At 39.6% G+C, this 19,331-nt stretch overlaps 2 protein-coding genes across 2 annotated transcripts in view; one reads left to right on the top strand and one right to left on the bottom strand.

The window, feature by feature from the left end:
* TSHZ1 (teashirt zinc finger homeobox 1) overlaps positions 1–4,901 on the bottom strand; it is a 166,207-nt gene extending 161,306 nt beyond the window's left edge. The window contains exon 1 of the mRNA XM_089682370.1: positions 4,710–4,901. The gene's annotated coding sequence lies outside the window, so the exon portion shown is untranslated. The remainder of the gene's footprint in view (positions 1–4,709) is intronic.
* PTGR3 (prostaglandin reductase 3) lies at positions 1,303–14,212 on the top strand. Its single transcript, XM_089682371.1, has 2 exons — positions 1,303–1,877; positions 12,838–14,212. Exons 1-2 carry the CDS (start codon positions 1,648–1,650, stop codon positions 13,760–13,762), a joined length of 1,155 nt encoding a protein of 384 aa, XP_089538497.1. The 5' UTR covers positions 1,303–1,647; the 3' UTR covers positions 13,763–14,212.
* Positions 14,213–19,331: the final 5,119 nt, after the last annotated feature.

A 19,331-nucleotide genomic window follows, 5' to 3' on the forward strand; every position in this document is an offset into this window, starting at 1 on the left:
TCTCACACAGAGGAGGCACGGTATTGCACACACTCTCACACAGAGGAGGCTCGGTATTGCACACACTCTCACACAGAGGAGGCTCGGTATTGCACACACTCTCACACAGAGGAGGCTCGGTATTGCACACACTCTCTCCCTCACACACAGAGGAGGCTCGGTATTGCGCACACTCTCTCCCTCACACACAGAGGAGGCTCGGTATTGCGCACACTCTCTCCCTCTCACACAGAGGAGGCTCGGTATTGCGCACACTCTCTCCCTCTCACACAGAGGAGGCTCGGTATTGCGCACACTCTCTCCCTCTCACACAAGGAGGGAGGCTGGCTCGGTATTGCACTCTCTCCCTCTCACAGAGGCTCGGTATTGCACACACTCTCACACAGAGGAGGCTCGGTATTGCACAAACTCTCACACAGATGAGGGAGGCTCGGTATTGCGCACACTCTCACACAGATGAGGGAGGCTCGGTATTGTGCACACTCTCACATAGATGAGGGAGGCTCGGTATTGCGCACTCTCACACAGATGAGGGAGGCTCGGTATTGCGCACACTCTCACACAGATGAGGGAGGCTCGGTATTGCGCACACTCTCCCTCTCACACAGAGGAGGCTCGGTATTGCGCACACTCTCTCTCCCTCTCACACAGAAGAGGCTCAGTATTGCGCACACTCTCTCTCCCTCCACACAGAGGAGGCTCGGTATTGCGCACACTCTCTCTCCCTCTCACACAGAGGAGGCTCGGTATTGCACACTCTCTCCCTCTCACAGAGGCTCGGTATTGCGCACTCTCTCCCTCTCACAGAGGCTCGGTATTGCGCACTCTCTCCCTCTCACAGAGGAGGCTCGGTATTGCGCACTCTCTCCCTCTCACACAGAGGAGGCTCGGTATTGCGCACTCTCTCCCTCTCACACAGAGGAGGCTCGGTATTGCGCACTCTCTCCCTCTCACACAGAGGAGGCTCGGTATTGCGCACTCTCTCCCTCTCACACAGAGGAGGCTCGGTATTGCGCACTCTCTCCCTCTCACACAGAGGAGGCTCGGTATTGCGCACTCTCTCCCTCTCACACAGAGGAGGCTCGGTATTGCGCACTCTCTCCCTCTCACACAGAGGAGGCTCGGTATTGCGCACTCTCTCCCTCTCAGAGGAGGCTCGGTATTGCACTCTTTCCCTCTCACACAGAGGAGGCTCGGTATTGCACTCTTTCCCTCTCACACAGAGGAGGCTCGGTATTGCGCACTCTCTCCCTCTCACACAGAGGAGGCTCGGTATTGCACTCTTTCCCTCTCACACAGAGGAGGCTCGGTATTGCACACTCTCTCCTCTCACACACACGGAGGCTGGCTCGGTATTGCACTCTCTTTCTCTCACAGGCAGCAGGCTGAAGTTTCTTCCTGTTTCCTCACAGTGACGGTGCAGGGAAGCTCCGCTCCGGGGGATTTGGCTTCTCTATCTGCTGCCTCGTTTTTTTCCCTTCCTGAAGCGGAGAAGAAAGGGGTGGGAGGGACAGAGGCAATACAAGGCTGTGTCAGTTTAGCATTGAGAGACCCGCCTAATTATTTGTTTCCATTGCAGTGCCTGTTCAGCAGTAGCAGCAGGCAGAGAGTGGCCCGGCCCGTGTGTGGCCCGTCTTGTGTACAGACATGAACTCGCTCAGAGCCAAGCTGGCCCCCCTCGGCCCTCTCCTCCGGCGCTCCATTGTGGACATGTCCTACTCACACCACTTTGTGGATTTCCAAGGCTCTGCTATACCCACCGCCATGAAAAAGCTGCTGGTCACCCAGCTCAGCCCTGACTTCAGGAAGGCGGTCACTTTAATGCCCAGTGTGCCTGTGCCAGTCCCAGGGGATGGAGATCTCCTCATCAGGAACCGGTAAGAGACTTCCCCTTCTTCTGGGTCACCCCTGGGATGACAGGTACTTACCTCCTACTGGGTCACCCCTGAGTTGACAGGTACTTACCTCCTACTGGGTCACCCCTGAGATGACAGGTCACTGTCCAGGATAGACACCCCTCTTACCTATTACTACACTGTACTGTCACATGACACGCCCCCATCACTACACATCAAATGTGGGCTCTCACAGCCACAATCCTTCATCTGATCGCTACACACAGCTCATTAGACACCTGCAATCATTGCGCTTTACATTTGAAAATAAAACCGAAAGATCTCTATGAACACTGGAGCACTTTGATGGAAAGACTTTTACAACTTCAATCAAACTGTTGTACCGCAACTGTCATCACCCACAGAATTACCCCAACCCCCATCATCCATAGTAATATTACAGTACTACAGCCCCATCACCCACAGAGCTACTACAACCCCATCATCCATAGTAATATTACAGTACTACAGCCCCATCACCCACAGAATTACCCCAACCCCCATCATCCATAGTAATATTACAGTACTACAGCCCCCATCACCCACAGAATTACCCCAACCCCCATCATCCATAGTAATATTACAGTACTACAGCCCCCATCACCCACAGAATTACCCCAACCCCCATCATCCATAGTAATATTACAGTACTACAGCCCCATCACCCACAGAGCTACTACAACCCCATCATCCATAATAAAATTACAGTACTACAGCCCCATCACCCACAGAGCTACTACAACCCCATCATCCATAGTAATATTACAGTACTACAGCCCCATCACCCACAGAGCTACTACAACCCCATCATCCATATTAATATTGCAGTACTACAGCCCTCATCACATACAGAATTACCCCAACCCCCATCATCCATAATAATACAGTACTACAGCCCCCATCACCACAGAGCTACTACAACCCCATCATCCATATTAATATTGCAGTACTACAGCCCCTATCGCCTACAGAATTACTAAAACCCCCATTATCCATAATATTACAGTACTATAGCCCCTATCACCTACAGAATTACCCCAACCCCCATCATCCATATTAATATTACAGTACTACAGCCCCATCACTCACAGAACTACCCCAACCCCCATCATCCATATTAATATTACAGTACTACAGCCCCATCCATATTATTACAGTACTACAACTCCATCATCCATAGTAATATTACAGTACTACAGCCCCATCACCCACAGAGCTACTGCAACCCCCATCATCCATAGTAATATTACAGTGCTACAGCCCTTATCACCTACAGAATTACTAAAACCCCATCATCCATAATAATATTATAGTACTACATCCCCCATCACCCACAGAGCTACTACAACCCCATCATCCATAGTAGTAGTACAGTACTACAACCCTCATATCCACACTAGTATTACAGCCCTCCTCATCTGCAGGATTAGTAAAAACCTCATCATCCATAGTGGTATTACAACCCTCCTCATCTACAGAATTGCTACAAGCACCATCATTTATAGCAGTATTACAGCCATATAACCCATATAATTACTAAAGACCTCTTCATCCATAGTAGTATTACAGTACTACAACCCTCTTAGTCCACAGTAGTTTTACAGTACTACAGCCCTCATCACCCCCAGAATTACTACAGCCCTATACAGCCTCATTATCTATAGTTGTATTACAGCACTCCATAATCCATAGTAGTGTTAGAATCCAGAGTATTACAGTAGTACACCACTCCATAATCCATAGTACTATTATAATCCAGAGTAGTACTATTGCCCTCATTATGAACAGTGTTACTTAGAGACCTTTTAATCCACAGAAGTACTATAGCCCTCATCATCCAGAGTGGTAGTACAGGCCTCTCATTACCAGTAGTACTAGAGCCCCCGTCATGCACAGTAGTACTAGAGCCCCCGTCATGCACAGTAGTACTAGAGCCCCCGTCATGCACAGTAGTACTAGAGCCCCCGTCATGCACAGTAGTACTAGAGCCCCCGTCATGCACAGTAGTACTAGAGCCCCCGTCATGCACAGTAGTACTAGAGCCCCCGTCATGCACAGTAGTACTAGAGCCCCCGTCATGCACAGTAGTACTAGAGCCCCCGTCATGCACAGTAGTACTAGAGCCCCCGTCATGCACAGTAGTACTAGAGCCCCCGTCATGCACAGTAGTACTAGAGCCCCCGTCATGCACAGTAGTACTAGAGCCCCCGTCATGCACAGTAGTACTAGAGCCCCCGTCATTCACAGTAGTACTAGAGCCCTCATCATCCACTGCAGCACAAGAACTCTCAAACATACAAGTACTAGAGCCCTTGTCATCCACATTAGTTACACAGGCCTCATCATTCGGATTAGTACTACAGCCCTCATCATCCAGAGGAGCACTGCCACCCTCATCATCCACAGAAGTCCATTTGTGATTCCCAGTCCCAGTGTCCCCATACATGACTGTGTTCCAGTGTCCCTAATCCATTCTAACACACCCTTCCTTGGCTCTCAGCAAACTGAGGTCACATCAGATCCAGCAGCTCTGAGCCTCAATCACACTCCCACAGCTACAACAACTACAAGGCAGACTCCGGTTCACTTCCACTCCAGCACATAAAACATTGTTTGGTTTTAATCCTTTACAGGCCAGCTTCTTTCTTTTTCCCTTCCTGTGATACCAAAATAAGTTGTACCAGCCGCCATCTGGCGACGGTTAATTTTATTTTACCATCAGTCTTTTCAGCACCCTGCCAGATTCCACAGACGGCATGCCCTGACACTTGTGTACTTCGTTCTACAACCAAATGACAAGACACTTTTCCTTACCTGGCTTTCAGGGGTAGTAGGGGAGGGGTGTGTTGCAGGTTGGCAGCACAGAAGATGCAAAGCAGCTGGGCTGATCAGCCACACCAGGGTGTCAAGTCCCTCCCTAGATCCGCAGAGTGAGATGTGCTCATCCATTAAGGAGTGAGTGATTCCTCTCTGGGTGTTTGTTCAGCACGTCACTAACCTTTAGGAAGCACTGAATCAACAGGAAGGGAAATCGCTCCTTGCTTCTTGTCTCTAAGTCCTGTTATCTATCCACACCAACTCTATCATCCTGATCATCGCCTCCTTTACCCCAGGGATACGCAACCTACAGGCAGAAAAGCAGAAGTATTCAGGGCACTCAGACTCATCAGTCCTCACTGTCTTATTAGAAGCAGTACTTTTTTCATGGATTGCTAATAATTATTCAGTATCCTTGTAACTGCAAGCACTGGGTAGACTACCGCTCTGTGGGTGTATTATGTTAATTGAATAAAAATCTGTTAACTCTTTGCTACTTAGGTCTGAACCCAACAAAATGAACTGCCGGGAACAATTCTATATGTTACGTCAAGTGCTCTTTAATACGAATGCTTTAAATTTAGGACAGAAACATTAAACATTCTAAAGTTGAAACATGTTTTTATTTAATTGAACATATTGTCTTGTTACCCCATGTCAGAAATAATACAAAGGCTTATAAGGGTCTAGAAAGGAGAATTATTATACAGTATAATAAATGTCTTAAAATGAATGGGTTAGGTGTTGGTAAAAAAATATTTTGTATTTTAAAAGTATTAAAAATAAATTCTTAACATAAGCGTTTCAATGTATGGCCTTACATTTTTCATAGACTTTTATACATGTAATTTAAGGGGAAAAAAAATGCAGAACCGTTCTTATTCGGCCTAGGTTTTGCATATACACTATCTATCTATCTATCTATCTATCTATCTATCTATCCATCCATCCCTTCCATTAATTTTTTTTATTTTTGCAGCCATTTTTATCCCTGGGAACAGTTAAATACACAAGGCTCCCATATAAAAAAAAAAGCATGGTGGGTGTGGTCAGTTTCACTACCACCTTTGCCAAATGATTTGGAAGTACCCATAAGTCTCGCCATATTTTGCTGTTTTGTCAGCGGGCAGCAGTCATCTACTTGCATGATAGTAAATATTATAGCTGGACTCGGATCTGATCCCAAAACTTGCACCTTTGGTGAAAAAAAACACAACCTTGCCCATTTTGAAATATAAGCATGTCCTATTTTATGAATTTTTGTTCCTTTTTTTTTTTTTCCTCTTCAGTCATGCTTATCATAGGCATTGTAAAGCTATCTGCTTTTATGTCTTCCCATGTTTTTCCTAGCAATATTTCATTAATGGATCTGATCTGAAAAATACAGAAACCTGATTTTCCAAATTTGATTCACTGATTTATTTTCAAAAGGAAACAAATATTATGCAACAGTGAAATAATAATTCTCCATACAGCTACTTTATTTACAGTTGAATTATATTTTAAAGAACTGTTTACTGTATTTTGCAATAGAACTATATATTGATTTTAAATATTTTTTTTCCTTGCTTAGCTTTTATTCTTCTTCCTTTTTTTTTTTTTTTTTTTTTCAAAAAAGCATGGCTGTGAAAACTACGAGTAAACCGTTTTTCTCCTTAATAAATGTATTAGATTTTTTTTGTTTTCTGGGCGTTTACTTTAGTGTGCCTTATTATTTTGGAAAACCCCCAAACATCTTAAAGTGTTTACATGAATGATGGTTATGCCATGGCCTCCCTTTTTTTTTTTTTTTCTTTTTTTTTTATATATATAAAGTGCTCATTTCCAGTCATTTTGTCATGCCCCCCTTACAGAAAGAGGACATTAAATAAGTTTGTGTGTATGTAATTCTGAGTGTGTGTGTTTGTGTGTGTGTGTGTGTGTGTGTGTATATATATATATGTATGTATGTATGTATATGTGTGTATATGTATATATATATATATATATGTGTGTGTGTGTGTGTATATATATATATATATATATATATATATATATACACTGAATATACTGACTGCCAGTTATAGTCATATATGGCTGCTTTTAAACTGTCCTCACCATTAAATATTTTGGGAATAAAAAGCAAAGCGCCAGAATTAAATTAAAATGATTACATAAATACACAGCTTAACAACTAATTCTCATATTTGCTTTTTTGTTTGTTTTGTTTTTTTTAATGAATTACCAATTGTATTTAACCAACCAATTTTATTTTTCAGGCATGTCACCTTTTAGTTTTTTTTTTTTTTTTTTTTTTTTATTTTCATTATTTGTGATAGTGTTTACAATCATTCTATAAGTACTTGAAGAATCTCCTCGATAGGCAGAAAAGTTACCAGAAACAAGTAAATGTAACATTCCCTGATATTGCTGGCTTTCATGTATCTTAAATCTATTGCTAGAATTTGAGTAAACAGTGCTTTAGAAAACGTATAAGAGCCTCTGCTTAGAACTTATGCAGAAATATAAAACTACCAGAAAAAACAACAAGGGAATACTTTTAAATAAAAAGGGAGTACTGAAATCATTCACCTCTTTTTTTGTCTCTTTTTACAAGTATTACTTCGATAGTAACTACATTCACTGTAGTACTGCAAGAAATATTCTATATAAATTTATTTTTCCAGTATACTTGAAAAAATACCTAACATACATAGCAGCATTTGCAGATTTTGGTGTATTTTGCAGCAAAATATTTGCAGTCTGCCTGATCTAATGAAGTCATTTTAACTGCTACAGGATGATGAGCGAAAAGAAAGAACAAAGAGTTAAACCTACTTGAAAACACCTTAGGGCAACCTTAAGCAGATGACCTGTTATATCAGTCAACCAGTGGCTACCTGGAGTTATTCCTGTCTTCTTGCAATGAGCTTCATTTTGCCTGTTTTTCCACTATGTCTTTGACCCATGAAGGAGAGGAAATATTGCACACAACTTTCATATGATGTAGACAGGTCTTGATTGTATTTTGCCCCAGTACTTTTATTTGTATGTTATATTTACAGGGCTTTCTCTTTTTTTTTTTTTTTTTTCAGTCGGTACATATATTTGTTTTGATTCAGATCTAGTTTGTTTAAACATAAAGAAAGTTTCTTTGACAGTCTTTATGTATTTTTACACAGTTGCTAAAAGTCATTTTGTGTTTCTTTGTAACAGTGCCAGAGCTGGCAAAAAAAGTGCATGCCACCTATTTGTTTAAAGAGCCTCCTATTTCCTAATCTTCCTTGAATTTATGCACTTGTTTTCCTGTATTAGCAAACATTGTTTCTGGCTTTTAATATGCGATTTTTTTTTTTTTTTTTTTTTTACGCTTATTTTCTTACATTAACTATATAATACCAAAACTACATAGTTATCCTTTAAGTGACCCGATGGTAGTGAGGGCAGTAGAAACAATTGTTAGGGATTCCAGGCTGTGATTTATTGTTATTCCCCAGCAATTAACCCCCTTTACAGTTGAAGGTGCCTGTAGCTTGTTTGCTGACACTTCAAACACTGCAGGGGTTAATCTGCTGTGCCCCCACCTCTCCTCCCTCCACTTTCTTCCTCCCCACCTCCTTTTCAAAGATGGGAGTGCTCCCTCTGGTCATTCAGTCTGGGATGTGGCTGCTGCCTGTGTAGTGATAGTGTGTCCAGTCTTGAATTAAGCAAGTCTCTGCCATTTGCAAAAGAAGCATTTCAGACGTCCGGGGGTTAATATAGTTTAGCTGCTTCCACTTGTATCCAGTAACATAGTACAAGGGCCAGTCCCTACAGAAGGCACACTATTAAGTGTTAACCAATTAAACTTCAAATTCTTTTCCCTAAGCATTTTTTCCCACCCTCTGTTCACATGACACTTGCAGTGTAGTGTCTGCTTTCTATGATACTTTTCAATATTTATTTAATCTCCTATTTTAATTGTTGATGGAAAACCACAGTAAAATCTGATAAACTTTTTACTTTGTTATTAGCAGCAATATTCAGTAACATTCCTTGCAAGGTTAAGATTGCATAATCATTAATTTCTGGTATCTGTTCTTTATCAAACCTTTTACTTTAATCATATCCCATTTGTCACTCATTTTCTTGTCTAATTTTTAGTAATTATGGGGTTATTTGCAAAACGGTATACCGTTCATACCAGACTTGAAAACCTTTTGTTCGTCTCACCAATCTAACCAGGTTAGGAGGGGGAAAAAAACATTTAAATCTGAATTGATGTGTACTGAAAATTTAACATTTGCAGTGAAACTTTTGCAATTGTTGCTAATGAAATCAGAAATAGGAGATTTTAGTTTTATCTTCCTGGTATTCAGGCGGTAAACTTACTCGGCTTAGTAACTCAAGCCCTATGAATGAAATTGATGTCTTTGCTGGAGGGAAAAAAATTTGTTTTTATGTCTACAGTTAAAAGTGTGGCATATTGCTTCTAATCTCAAGATATTTTACTGGGAGTTGTCATCTACAACAGCAATTCTCTATGTTTTTAATCATTGTTTTAAATAGCTGAGTCCTCTGTTACTCTTGTGAACTTTATGCTAATACATCACTGAACTATGGACAGCACAGGAATGCCTGGAAAAAGGGTAGTCTGCATATGCTTGTGACTATATAATAATCCTCATTTCAGTAATCGGCATCATAGGCCCTGTTTTACCTCTTGTCCACTAAAGAGAAGCTCAGGAAACAGCATGTTCTTAAATCACTGAAATCTTATATATGTTTAGGGCCTGAAGAAGCATCAAGGTCTCTGTATTTAACAAAGCCTCAGGGAGGTGAGCAGAGTTCAAAGATGATTTGTAGCCAGAACCACCAATAAAAAAAAAAAAACCTCTGGTTTCATGCATGTGTATTATCACGTCCTTTGCTTTTGTTATCCTTACCCATTTGCTGTCTTATCACAGGGCAATTGCCTAGGGCCTTTACTTCACAGGGGCTCCCTAAATCAAGATTTTTGCTGAGTCCACCAAAACTCTTATATGTAATAGGAAATTTTTTTAGGAGTACAGTATATGTTGCATTGTGATACGTGCATTGAAATAACATCTTTAGGGCTTATAACCTGTTCACTAGGCAGTTGTTAACATCTGGCTATTAATGAACAAAAACAGTCAAGCCAGAGCGTACAGCCCCACAGGTTGGAGAAGGGATTCTTCTGGTGGAGCATCGCTTGAGAAGCAGATGTACAAGTCCAAAGACTATTTACAAACCAGAAGTAGGCCCAAGCAAAAAGAGAAATTGCATTGATAGGAAGAAGAGCTATATCATCAAAATGGCCTGGAACTGTAATCTGCATTTTGTTTTGAGAGTCCATGAGGCACATTTTTCTTTTGAGTATCCTACTGCATTTAGCCTTTAGGCACCATACAGAATTTGTACACCATATACCAGCAATTGGTCGGTGCCAGAAATTTGCACCGAGTGCTTTGATGTGCATGGGCCCTTAAAGTAAACGTGTATCAAATAGGAAAACTGTTATCATGCTCCTCATCTGCTGCTGAAACTGCATCAAAAACCTAGTGCTTTTGAGCATGGGGATACATGTGAACACTTCCTTCCTGTCTACCACAATACCAGTCTTTTTGAGTAGTGTCACATATGGGGCCAAGTTCTTTCAAATAGTATGTATGTGCATAGGACTTTTTTGGATATGGAGAGTGGATCAAGGCAGTCGGAGTGTAGGTATAAACAGGCATTTTTAGTATGAAGTTGCTATATTCGTTTAGAGGAAAAGACCAAAAAAGTCACACTGCTTAAAGCCACAAACCATCTTCTTTCCTTTTGGCTGTTATTATAGTGTGTGTGTGTTCATTTTTTTTATTATCAGCTTTACTTTTATGCCAGGTGTTCACGTGTGACTGCCTATGAGCATTAAAAGGGTCGGGCCAATCTACCTAAAAATTGTATCTTTAATTAATTTGATCACTAGGATTGTCCAGTGGTAAGATCTTAGGTCTGGCAGGGCAGCTACAGGACGGTCACATGTTCCCTATTAAGTTTCATATTCTAGATAATACTCAAAGAAGATTGGAAACAATCATATTGCAGCAAGAGGAATGAGTCCGTAAATATGACAGAGGAAAAAAATCTGGTATTAATGCCACCCTCCTAGCTTTACCTAATTCACTTCAATCTAACCCTTGACTTTATTAAATATTGGCGACATTAGTGAATTTCTACCAAATGAAAAGACATGTTAATATGAACATCCCTTTTTGTAATTTGCCCAGAGCTATCTAAACCAAAAATTGTTCAGTGATCTGGAATCCTTTTAAAAAAGATCTTACATTTTGCATGCTGCCATTATGACATTTTCTTACGTACTTATACACATGGGGTTATTCAGGAGTGTCCATGCACTTGGAAGAATTGGCCAAAATATTTCAGAGCAGTACATACACATGATTATTTCTATCCTACCTAAACATCATGTTATTTTGTACTATGTGTAATATGTTTTGAAACCTAATTGATCATTTTCTTTGTGAAAGATCTTGACTGAAAGAGGATAGTTTTTGACCTGTTTGGATTACCATTCCTTGACTGCCATTTGGCATACTAGAGCGGCCAGCTAGAAGGAGCGAGACAAGAAGCATCTATAGCATGCTAGGGAGCAAATGTTCTCTTGCTTGGTCATGGAAGCATTAGAAGAGCAGAGGCAAGGGTTGGTGGCAAGGCTTTAAAGTAGCAGCACTTCCGCCAGCAGGATTTTGCCACAGACACAGGAGATTGGTACCGATCACACTTGTATCTGACAACCTTCCTAGAGCATTGGTTAAGGGGATGCGTCAATAGGAAGAGTACTATAATTGAGATAAATAGGATGACAAAGCCCCAGAAAGATAATAATGTGTGCCCTTCCTAGAAAAGCCAACTGCACAATCACTCCCCAGGACAGGACAAATTTGATTAAAAAAAACAGTTGTACTATGTACTGTTCCTAAACTGTTTTGTGTATGAAGTTACAGTAACTCTAATGTTCACTCACGCAGTCTACATGCAGTGGTTCTGTAGTGAAATCACCTATTCCCGCTACCAATTGCTCAGTAACCGTAAGTTCTTGCAAACTATGAGCTGGACTAAAAATACCTGTTCCTATAATACCATTTCATTCAGTACTTTATAACACAATTTAAAACCCTACAGTGGACTCCATTATACCTGTTTTAAAACACTTAAATGTATTTTGACAGTTACATGAAAAAACCCTTTCCTTGTGCAGAGGCATAAAGAGAATTCTGGAAATACATGTCCATTTTTTAAAAAAGTACACCAGATGCATATATTGAGATCCCATAATTTTGGAAGAAAAGCACTTAATCCCTGACATGAGCAGGAGTAAGTTTTTTGAGAGAACCTGTCTGATTCCGCATCATACCTTCCAAACACACCAAGAAACCCATGTTGACTCAAAAGCTGCCTTTTTAAAACTGTAATTATGTAAAATATTGGACTGAGACTATTGCAGTAAGCCTTTCCTCAAGCTTGGCTGTACACTAGATCTAGGAGAATGAAGCATCTGTTCAACTTCTCTGTAACTGACAGGACAAGTGAGGCCTTGGAGAGGGAAACTGCTGTCAAAAGCTTCTCAATCAGGTATATAACAAGATGACAGAGTCCTCAAATCTCACCAGTAATCCAGTAAAAAGTTTACCTTCAGTCCTGTGTGTTGCTAGTTAATACTAAGGCCGCTTTCACTTTGACATGCTGCGGTTTGGCCTCCATTTTTGGCACATTTCTGAACGTGCATGAAAAGTCCTGCATGCTGCATCTTTGGTACACTTTCAGAAAATGCACCAAAAGGGCAGGACATAATAGAAGTCTATGGGATAACGCGGGTGACCTGCATGAAAACCGCAAGGACACTGAGTTGCACCTGCACTGTGGCCAAACTGCAGAGCAGCAGTGTGAAAGCAGTCTAATTTACAGCATTCTGGCATACGATCAACCAATATCTTGTTTATACAAATACAAAGTTGTAAGATTTTTAACTGATGCAAATCTTTTAATCTTCTATAGACATTTAATTGCTGGCTTATATTTCCCGCTTTCAATTGTTATATTTTATACAAACTGATTTTTCTCTTCACTGTTTTTTTTCTAGATACGTTGGCATCAATGCATCAGACATCAACTTTTCATCTGGAAGATATGATGCCTCAGTGAAGCCTCCATTCGATATTGGTTTTGAAGGCATTGGAGAGGTTGTAGCATTGGGACTGAGTGCTAGTAAAAACTTTGCAGTTGGCCAGCCAGTTGCTTATGTCCAAAGTGGCTCCTTTGCCGAGTATACAGTTGTGCCAGCTCAAGTGGCTATTCCAGTTCCTTCACTAACACCTGAATTCCTAACTGTTCTCATCAGTGGCACTACAGCGTACATCAGTCTTAAAGAGTTTGGGGATCTGAGCAAAGGAAAGAGAGTTTTGGTGACAGCTGCTGCTGGTGGAACAGGACAGTTTGCTGTGCAGCTTGCAAAAAATGCAAACTGCTATGTTATAGGGACATGTTCTTCTGATGAAAAAGCAGGGTTCTTAAAATCTATTGGCTGTGATCTCCCAATCAATTATAAGGCAGAAAATGTTGCTTCCGTCATAAAGGAAAAATTTCCAGAAGGAGTAGATGTTGTGTACGAGTCTGTTGGTGGGGAAATGTTTGATTTGTCTGTAAAATGTCTGGCCACCAAAGGTCACCTTATAATAATAGGCTTTATCTCAGGGTATAAAACCCCTCTAGGTATTTTGCCTGTTAAAGAAGCAGCCCTGCCTGCAGTATTACTAAAAAAATCTGCTAGCATCCATGGCTTTTTCTTGACCCATTATATGTCTGAGTACAAGGAGGCCATTATGTCTTTGGTGAAATTGCACCGAAGTGGGAAGCTAGTTTGTGAAGTGGACAATGGAGAACTATCTCCAGAAGGCAAGTTTACTGGCTTGGAGTCTGTTTTCCGTGCTGTAGATTATCTGTACACAGGGAAAAACATTGGGAAAATTGTAGTTGAATTACCTCACCTTGTCAACAGCAAGCTGTAAAAACAGAACAATGATATAAATCACAAAAGTAAACGGTACTTTCTGCCTGGAAACTCTAAAACATGTTCTAGCTATTGGAAAGCATATTAAAACAGTACAAAGGTGTTGGTAAAACGTTTTCATTGCACAAAATAAAAAGCACTTCTTTAGGCATCTCATTGTTTCAGAATTAACCTTACCAATCCCATGAACACAAAAACTTTCCAGTGAAGAGCTTTTCCTTCTATTGATCTGTATAAAATAATGTTTACTCTTCTTAAGTTTTTAAGAATGAAGGATGTATTTTTTTCTATTGTAGATCTATTTTTGGATATCAGAAAAGTAATTTTACTTTGTTAATTATTTTCATATATACATATACTAAACATGACAATAATTTAAATCTGCTAATTTTTTTTGCATTTGTTATAATTTGAAGTATGTACAGAAAATAAAAGCTATTAAAGAGAAGCTGTGCAAGCTTGATAATGTTAGTCAAATACTATATATGAAGCATGGTGAAATGTACTACAGATTTCTGAAACTTATCAGACTGCTACACATAGCTACCTCTGTGTTTTCCCATGTTCCTTATTTTCTGCCTACTTCTGTACTCGGTTTCATGGTCCAAGAAACCTTTAAAAAAACCACAAACAAACCTTTGTGTTTGTACATTTATAGGTTTTTTTTCCATTTTGGCAGTGAGCTTTGCCACCGAATAAAGGTCTTGCCAAGAGTGTAGAGATCCTTGCAAAAAAAAAGCACATTAGCTGTTCCAAATAAACTTGTGAGATTTTTACATTTCACATAACCTTCTGTTTCAGTTTTATATCAGAAATCATGTGATTGCCAATTTCCTAGGTATACTTTTTTTTACTCTGATAGAATGCTGAAATATTATGCTTTTCCTTTTTTTTTTTTTTATCCTCCCAATTATTATTTTTTTTTTTTTATTATTATTTAGAATCTGCTAATATTTTGTTAACTTTCTGACCCTGTGTTGTATTTACTATAGTTACTAAAGAAATAGAATGAGAATTTTCATAACCACCAGTATTCATTTGATCTCATCTACGATATTTGCTTACAGCGGTAGGCTACGCTATATACACGGGTATAATTTTAGAATTTTGTTTGCCCTTTGTGGCAGTAAATGGTTGCAGCTTTCTCTTCTTTTTTTTTTTTTTTTTTTTTTTTTTTTTTTTTTCCTTTGAATCACGATCACATGTCTAAATTTGCCTATTTTCCCCGCTGAACAAGCCAAGACCCAGATATTCTTCACATTTAATTGTCTTGCTGGAATGTTGTAATGCCTTTTCAAATTAAGGTAGATCCCCACCAGGATATTTTTTTTAAAGAAAGCCTGGCCAAGTATAACAGCCATGTCATGTACACATATTATAATTACAGTTTCAGAAGAAAGAGGGGGTCTTTTTTTTTTTTCTTCATAATGACATTTAACGAGTGCATTCTTGATCGCTTTTTTTTTTTTTTTTTTTTTTTTTTTTTTTTTCCGTTTTTCTTTTTCTCCCTTTTACATAGAGGAGAAAAACTGTTCTGCCATAGAGTATCTGTTAGTATGTATTATTGTAAGATTTACTCATTTTCAAGGATTCTGATGTTGGAGCTAGCATGCATACACAACAACACAATTTATATGGTAAATGGAACCAAATAATGACTTTACTGAATGTTATGGCTCTGCTGAAGGAAAATGTCATACTAAATAGCTGCCATATTATTGATCATGCCAAAATGTCACAAGTGCACTAAAGACAAATGGCACCTGAGGTTATTGCCACTGTTACACTTTTGAATTATCAAATTGTCCTGTTAAGGATTTTATCCCCCTTTTATTGCAAGGACTGTTTTTGCAGGATAAGGGAAAAACACTTTATAGAATTGGCATTCAGTGTTGTTAGCTTTTTTTTTTTTTTTTGTACTTATTATTTCTTTGGCATTTTCACAGCAGAAGGTGGTCTGTTTAGCAACCAATATTTGTGTATTACGTTCTTCCAACACATTTTTCTTTCATATGTTTTGCATTAGTTTTCCTATTTAAAAGTTTTTCATTTTTATGGGATAAACATGCCAGTAATACACTTCCTGTCCTGCAGAGATAAATCCCGCTCACCATAGTGTATCTGTGGAGGAGCAGCATTGTTACTCTAGGACAGGAAGTGTGTTGGGACTACATAACATTTCCTCCTCTCTTCATCTCCATAACTTAGGCAGGGGTTTTGGATACACTGCTAACTGATAGGAATGCAGCACAGTTTACAGGAAGCTAACAGACCTTTTGGATTTCTAGTAGGAGCTATAGGTATTCTTTTACACTTCTTAGAACAAAACACTTGTGGCTAGAATATCTGTTCAATAACAGACCAAAGGGAGCACATAAGCAAAGTTTATAAAATACACTTTAATTACACACATTTAGAGGGGAACTCTATACAAAAATGATATTTTAGTTATATTGTAGGTGGAACTTTGTGGACTGGAAAATTGCATGGTGCCATTCTCCTTTTGCAGTTTTCAAAATATAATATAAATTCAAAAACAGCAGACTGAGTGGAAGGTCCCTGCAAACCAGAATATGAGCTTTAGTTATTGGACTCTTCAGATACTTGTATGTTATTTCTGGTGTACCTAAACTGGACCTAGTGGTGGTGAATAATGGAACAGCATATTCACCAACATTGCAAGTCTTAGTGCCATTCCAGCCATGCTCTAGCATCTCTATTCACATCAGTGTATGTACCCTTGTGAACAGGCTTATGGTGCATGGTATATACAGTAAATGTTGCCACTGATGCAGGTATAAGCATGTGAACGTGCATAAAGCATGAGTTTACCTCTAATGAAGATCAATTGTACCAAGAATATGTGTTATGTCAGTGCATCTCATTGTGCATTTTTGTATCTTTCCATTCCGTTACTTTTGGTGCTGAACGTTGCCACCAAGAGCACGTGTAAAACCCACAGCTCTCGTAAATATCCCTGTGTTGCAAAATGTCCCAAAAACATTCACATTATCGAACACTGATCCTTCCTCCTGCCTGAGCACTTGCCATTAAGTACCAGCCTGTAATGTCTCCTCAGGGCCAGGCAATTTTTCAATATTCAGTGCTGTGATACATTGACAATTATTAAAGTCATGCATCATGAGACTCAGATGTATTTTATACTATTTTTTGAGACATATTGTATACTGTAGAGCTTGTTTTTGGCAGTATTTAATAACCACTTGATTTATTTTTTAGTGTAAAGAGGGAAAAAAAACTGATTTCCTGACTTTGTCATAAAACAGATTTAAAAATGTGTCTGTAAAAATGCTGTTTATAAATGGCATGGGGAAAATAAATTCAAAAATATACCACAGTAGAAAGGTGGTTAAACTAAACCCTAAAATAATGCATTAAAGTGGTTATAAAGCCTAACCATTTTTTACCTTAACCACTTGCCAATCCACCATGGTGCGAATACTGCGGCGGGGCGGCTCCTAAAGGCGCAGCAACGTACCTGTACATCCTTGCTTTTCCAAGTTTTGGGCATGTATGCCCCCACCCTCCTACTTTCTGTGATTTGACACAGCAGGAGTTTGTCAACACAGGTCTCTGGGCTGTGATTTGACACAGCCAATCAGCAGGTCTTGGCCATGAGTCATTGGCTAGGATCTGCTGACAGACAACACAGGGCTCTACAGGGAATCATTCTGTAGTAAAAAGCAACACACATTACACGTTGTTAGACATACAGTTAACCCCTTGATTTTTCCTAAATGTTAACCTTTCCAGCCAGAGTCATTAGTACATTGACAGTGTATACTATTAGCACTGATCACTGTATTAGTGTCAGTGGTCATCATATGTCAGATTGCCCGCCGCACTCCCACTATAAGTCGCTGATCACTGTCATTACTAGTAAAAAAAAATAGTCATGGCCAAAAATATTGGTACCCCTGCATTTTTGTCAGATAATGCACCACTTCAACCAGGATATTGTTGAAATTAGAAATATTTTTGCATTCTCATGTTTATTTCTTTTGTTTGTATTGGTATGACATACAAACGTGGCTAAACAAAAAGCCAAATCTGACACATTCCGCGCACAACCCCAAAAATGGACTGGACAAAATTATTGGCACCTTCTCAAAATTGTGAGAAATAATTGCAGTCCAAGTTTGTGATACTCCTGTAATTTTGTAATTAAACTCAACTGTATCAATTAACAGGTGCTGACAATATAGAAATCACTGTCAGCCAGTTAAAATGGTGAAAATTTTACTCAACCTTTCTGCTGTGTTCCACATGGAGCATGGAGACGAGAAAGAGCAGCAAAGAATTGTCTGAGGATTTGAGAACAAAAATTGTGGAAAGCATGAACAATCTTAAGGTTACAAGTCCATCTCCAGAGATCTAATGTTCCTGTGTCCAACATTGTCAAAAAGTTTACAGCTCATGGCACTGTAGCTAATCTCCCTGGATGTGGGCAAAAAAGAAAAAATGATCAAAGATTGCAGTGAAGGATTGTTAAAATTGTGGATAAAGAACCTCGATTACCTTCCAGACAAATTCAAGCTGACCTTCAGGCACAGGGTACACCTGTGTCAGCTCGCACTATACGTCGCTATCTGCATGTTAAGGGACGTTACGGTAGGAAACCCAGGAGGACTCTCTGCTGACACAGAATCATAAAAAGCCAGATTGGAGTTTGCCAAAACTTACCTGAGGAAACAAAAATCCTTTTGGGAGATTGTGCTGTGGCCAGATGAAGTGAAATTGCAGCTATTTTTAGCAAAGCCCATAAGCACACACACCTCCAAAGGCCCCCACAATACATAATTGTGGGGACCTTTGGAGGTCTGTACAGTGTTTTTTGCAGTATTTTAGGACACCATTGGGGTCTGTGCAGTGGTTTTTCTTTTAAAATGCCAGCAAATGTCAGATCCGCCCTGGCTTTTTATTAAAAACTTTTTTTGCTTTGTAAATGTCAGTGATTTCAAAACAGCCACATTCATTTTTTTTTTGCATTGGTGCATGCTGCCCAAGTCCATGCCCACCCCATGCTATTTTTTGGCATTCCTTGCCTATTAACTTAAAAATACAAATTTTCTAGGTTAACAGATTCAGCTCCTTATGATTAATTGGGGTTTGGCATCAAAACGTATTTGAAATTCGCAGAACCTGCTCAAAACGAACCCATGGCAGTTCAGCTCCTCAGAAGTCCTGTTCTGTAGCATCTGCAGACAGGTTTTAGTTGCATTTGAATATACATCTACCAGGTAGGGATCAGCTTATCCACTTTAAGACCGGACACTTTTACCCCCTTCCTGACCAGGGCAATTTTCAGCTTTCAGCGCTATCACGCTTTGAATGACAATTACGCGGTCATGCAACGCTGTACCCAAATGAATTTTTTACCATTTTTTTTTAAACAGATAAGGCTTTATTTTGGTGGTATTTATTCACCACTGGGATTTTTATTTTTTTTTGCTATGTAATTTTTTTCAAAAATTTTGAAAAAAAGTGTTTTTTTTATAAAATTTTGCAAATAAATAATATTTCATCATAAATCTTTGCCAAAATTT

Source organism: Staurois parvus, unplaced genomic scaffold (genome assembly GCF_062004578.1).
Source record: "Staurois parvus isolate SC_StPar_1 unplaced genomic scaffold, SC_StPar_1.0 ptg000287l, whole genome shotgun sequence".
NCBI classification, from domain to species: domain Eukaryota; kingdom Metazoa; phylum Chordata; class Amphibia; order Anura; family Ranidae; genus Staurois; species Staurois parvus.

What these genes read in the sequence shown, in the direction of transcription:
- PTGR3 (XM_089682371.1), top strand. Translation starts at nt 1,648, where the DNA reads ATGAACTCGCTCAGAGCCAAGCTGGCCCCCCTCGGCCCTCTCCTCCGG. An exon ending in GATCTCCTCATCAGGAACCG is followed by an intron (nt 1,878 to 12,837) that starts GTAAGAGACTTC and finishes TTTTTTTTCTAG; the next exon opens with ATACGTTGGCATCAATGCAT.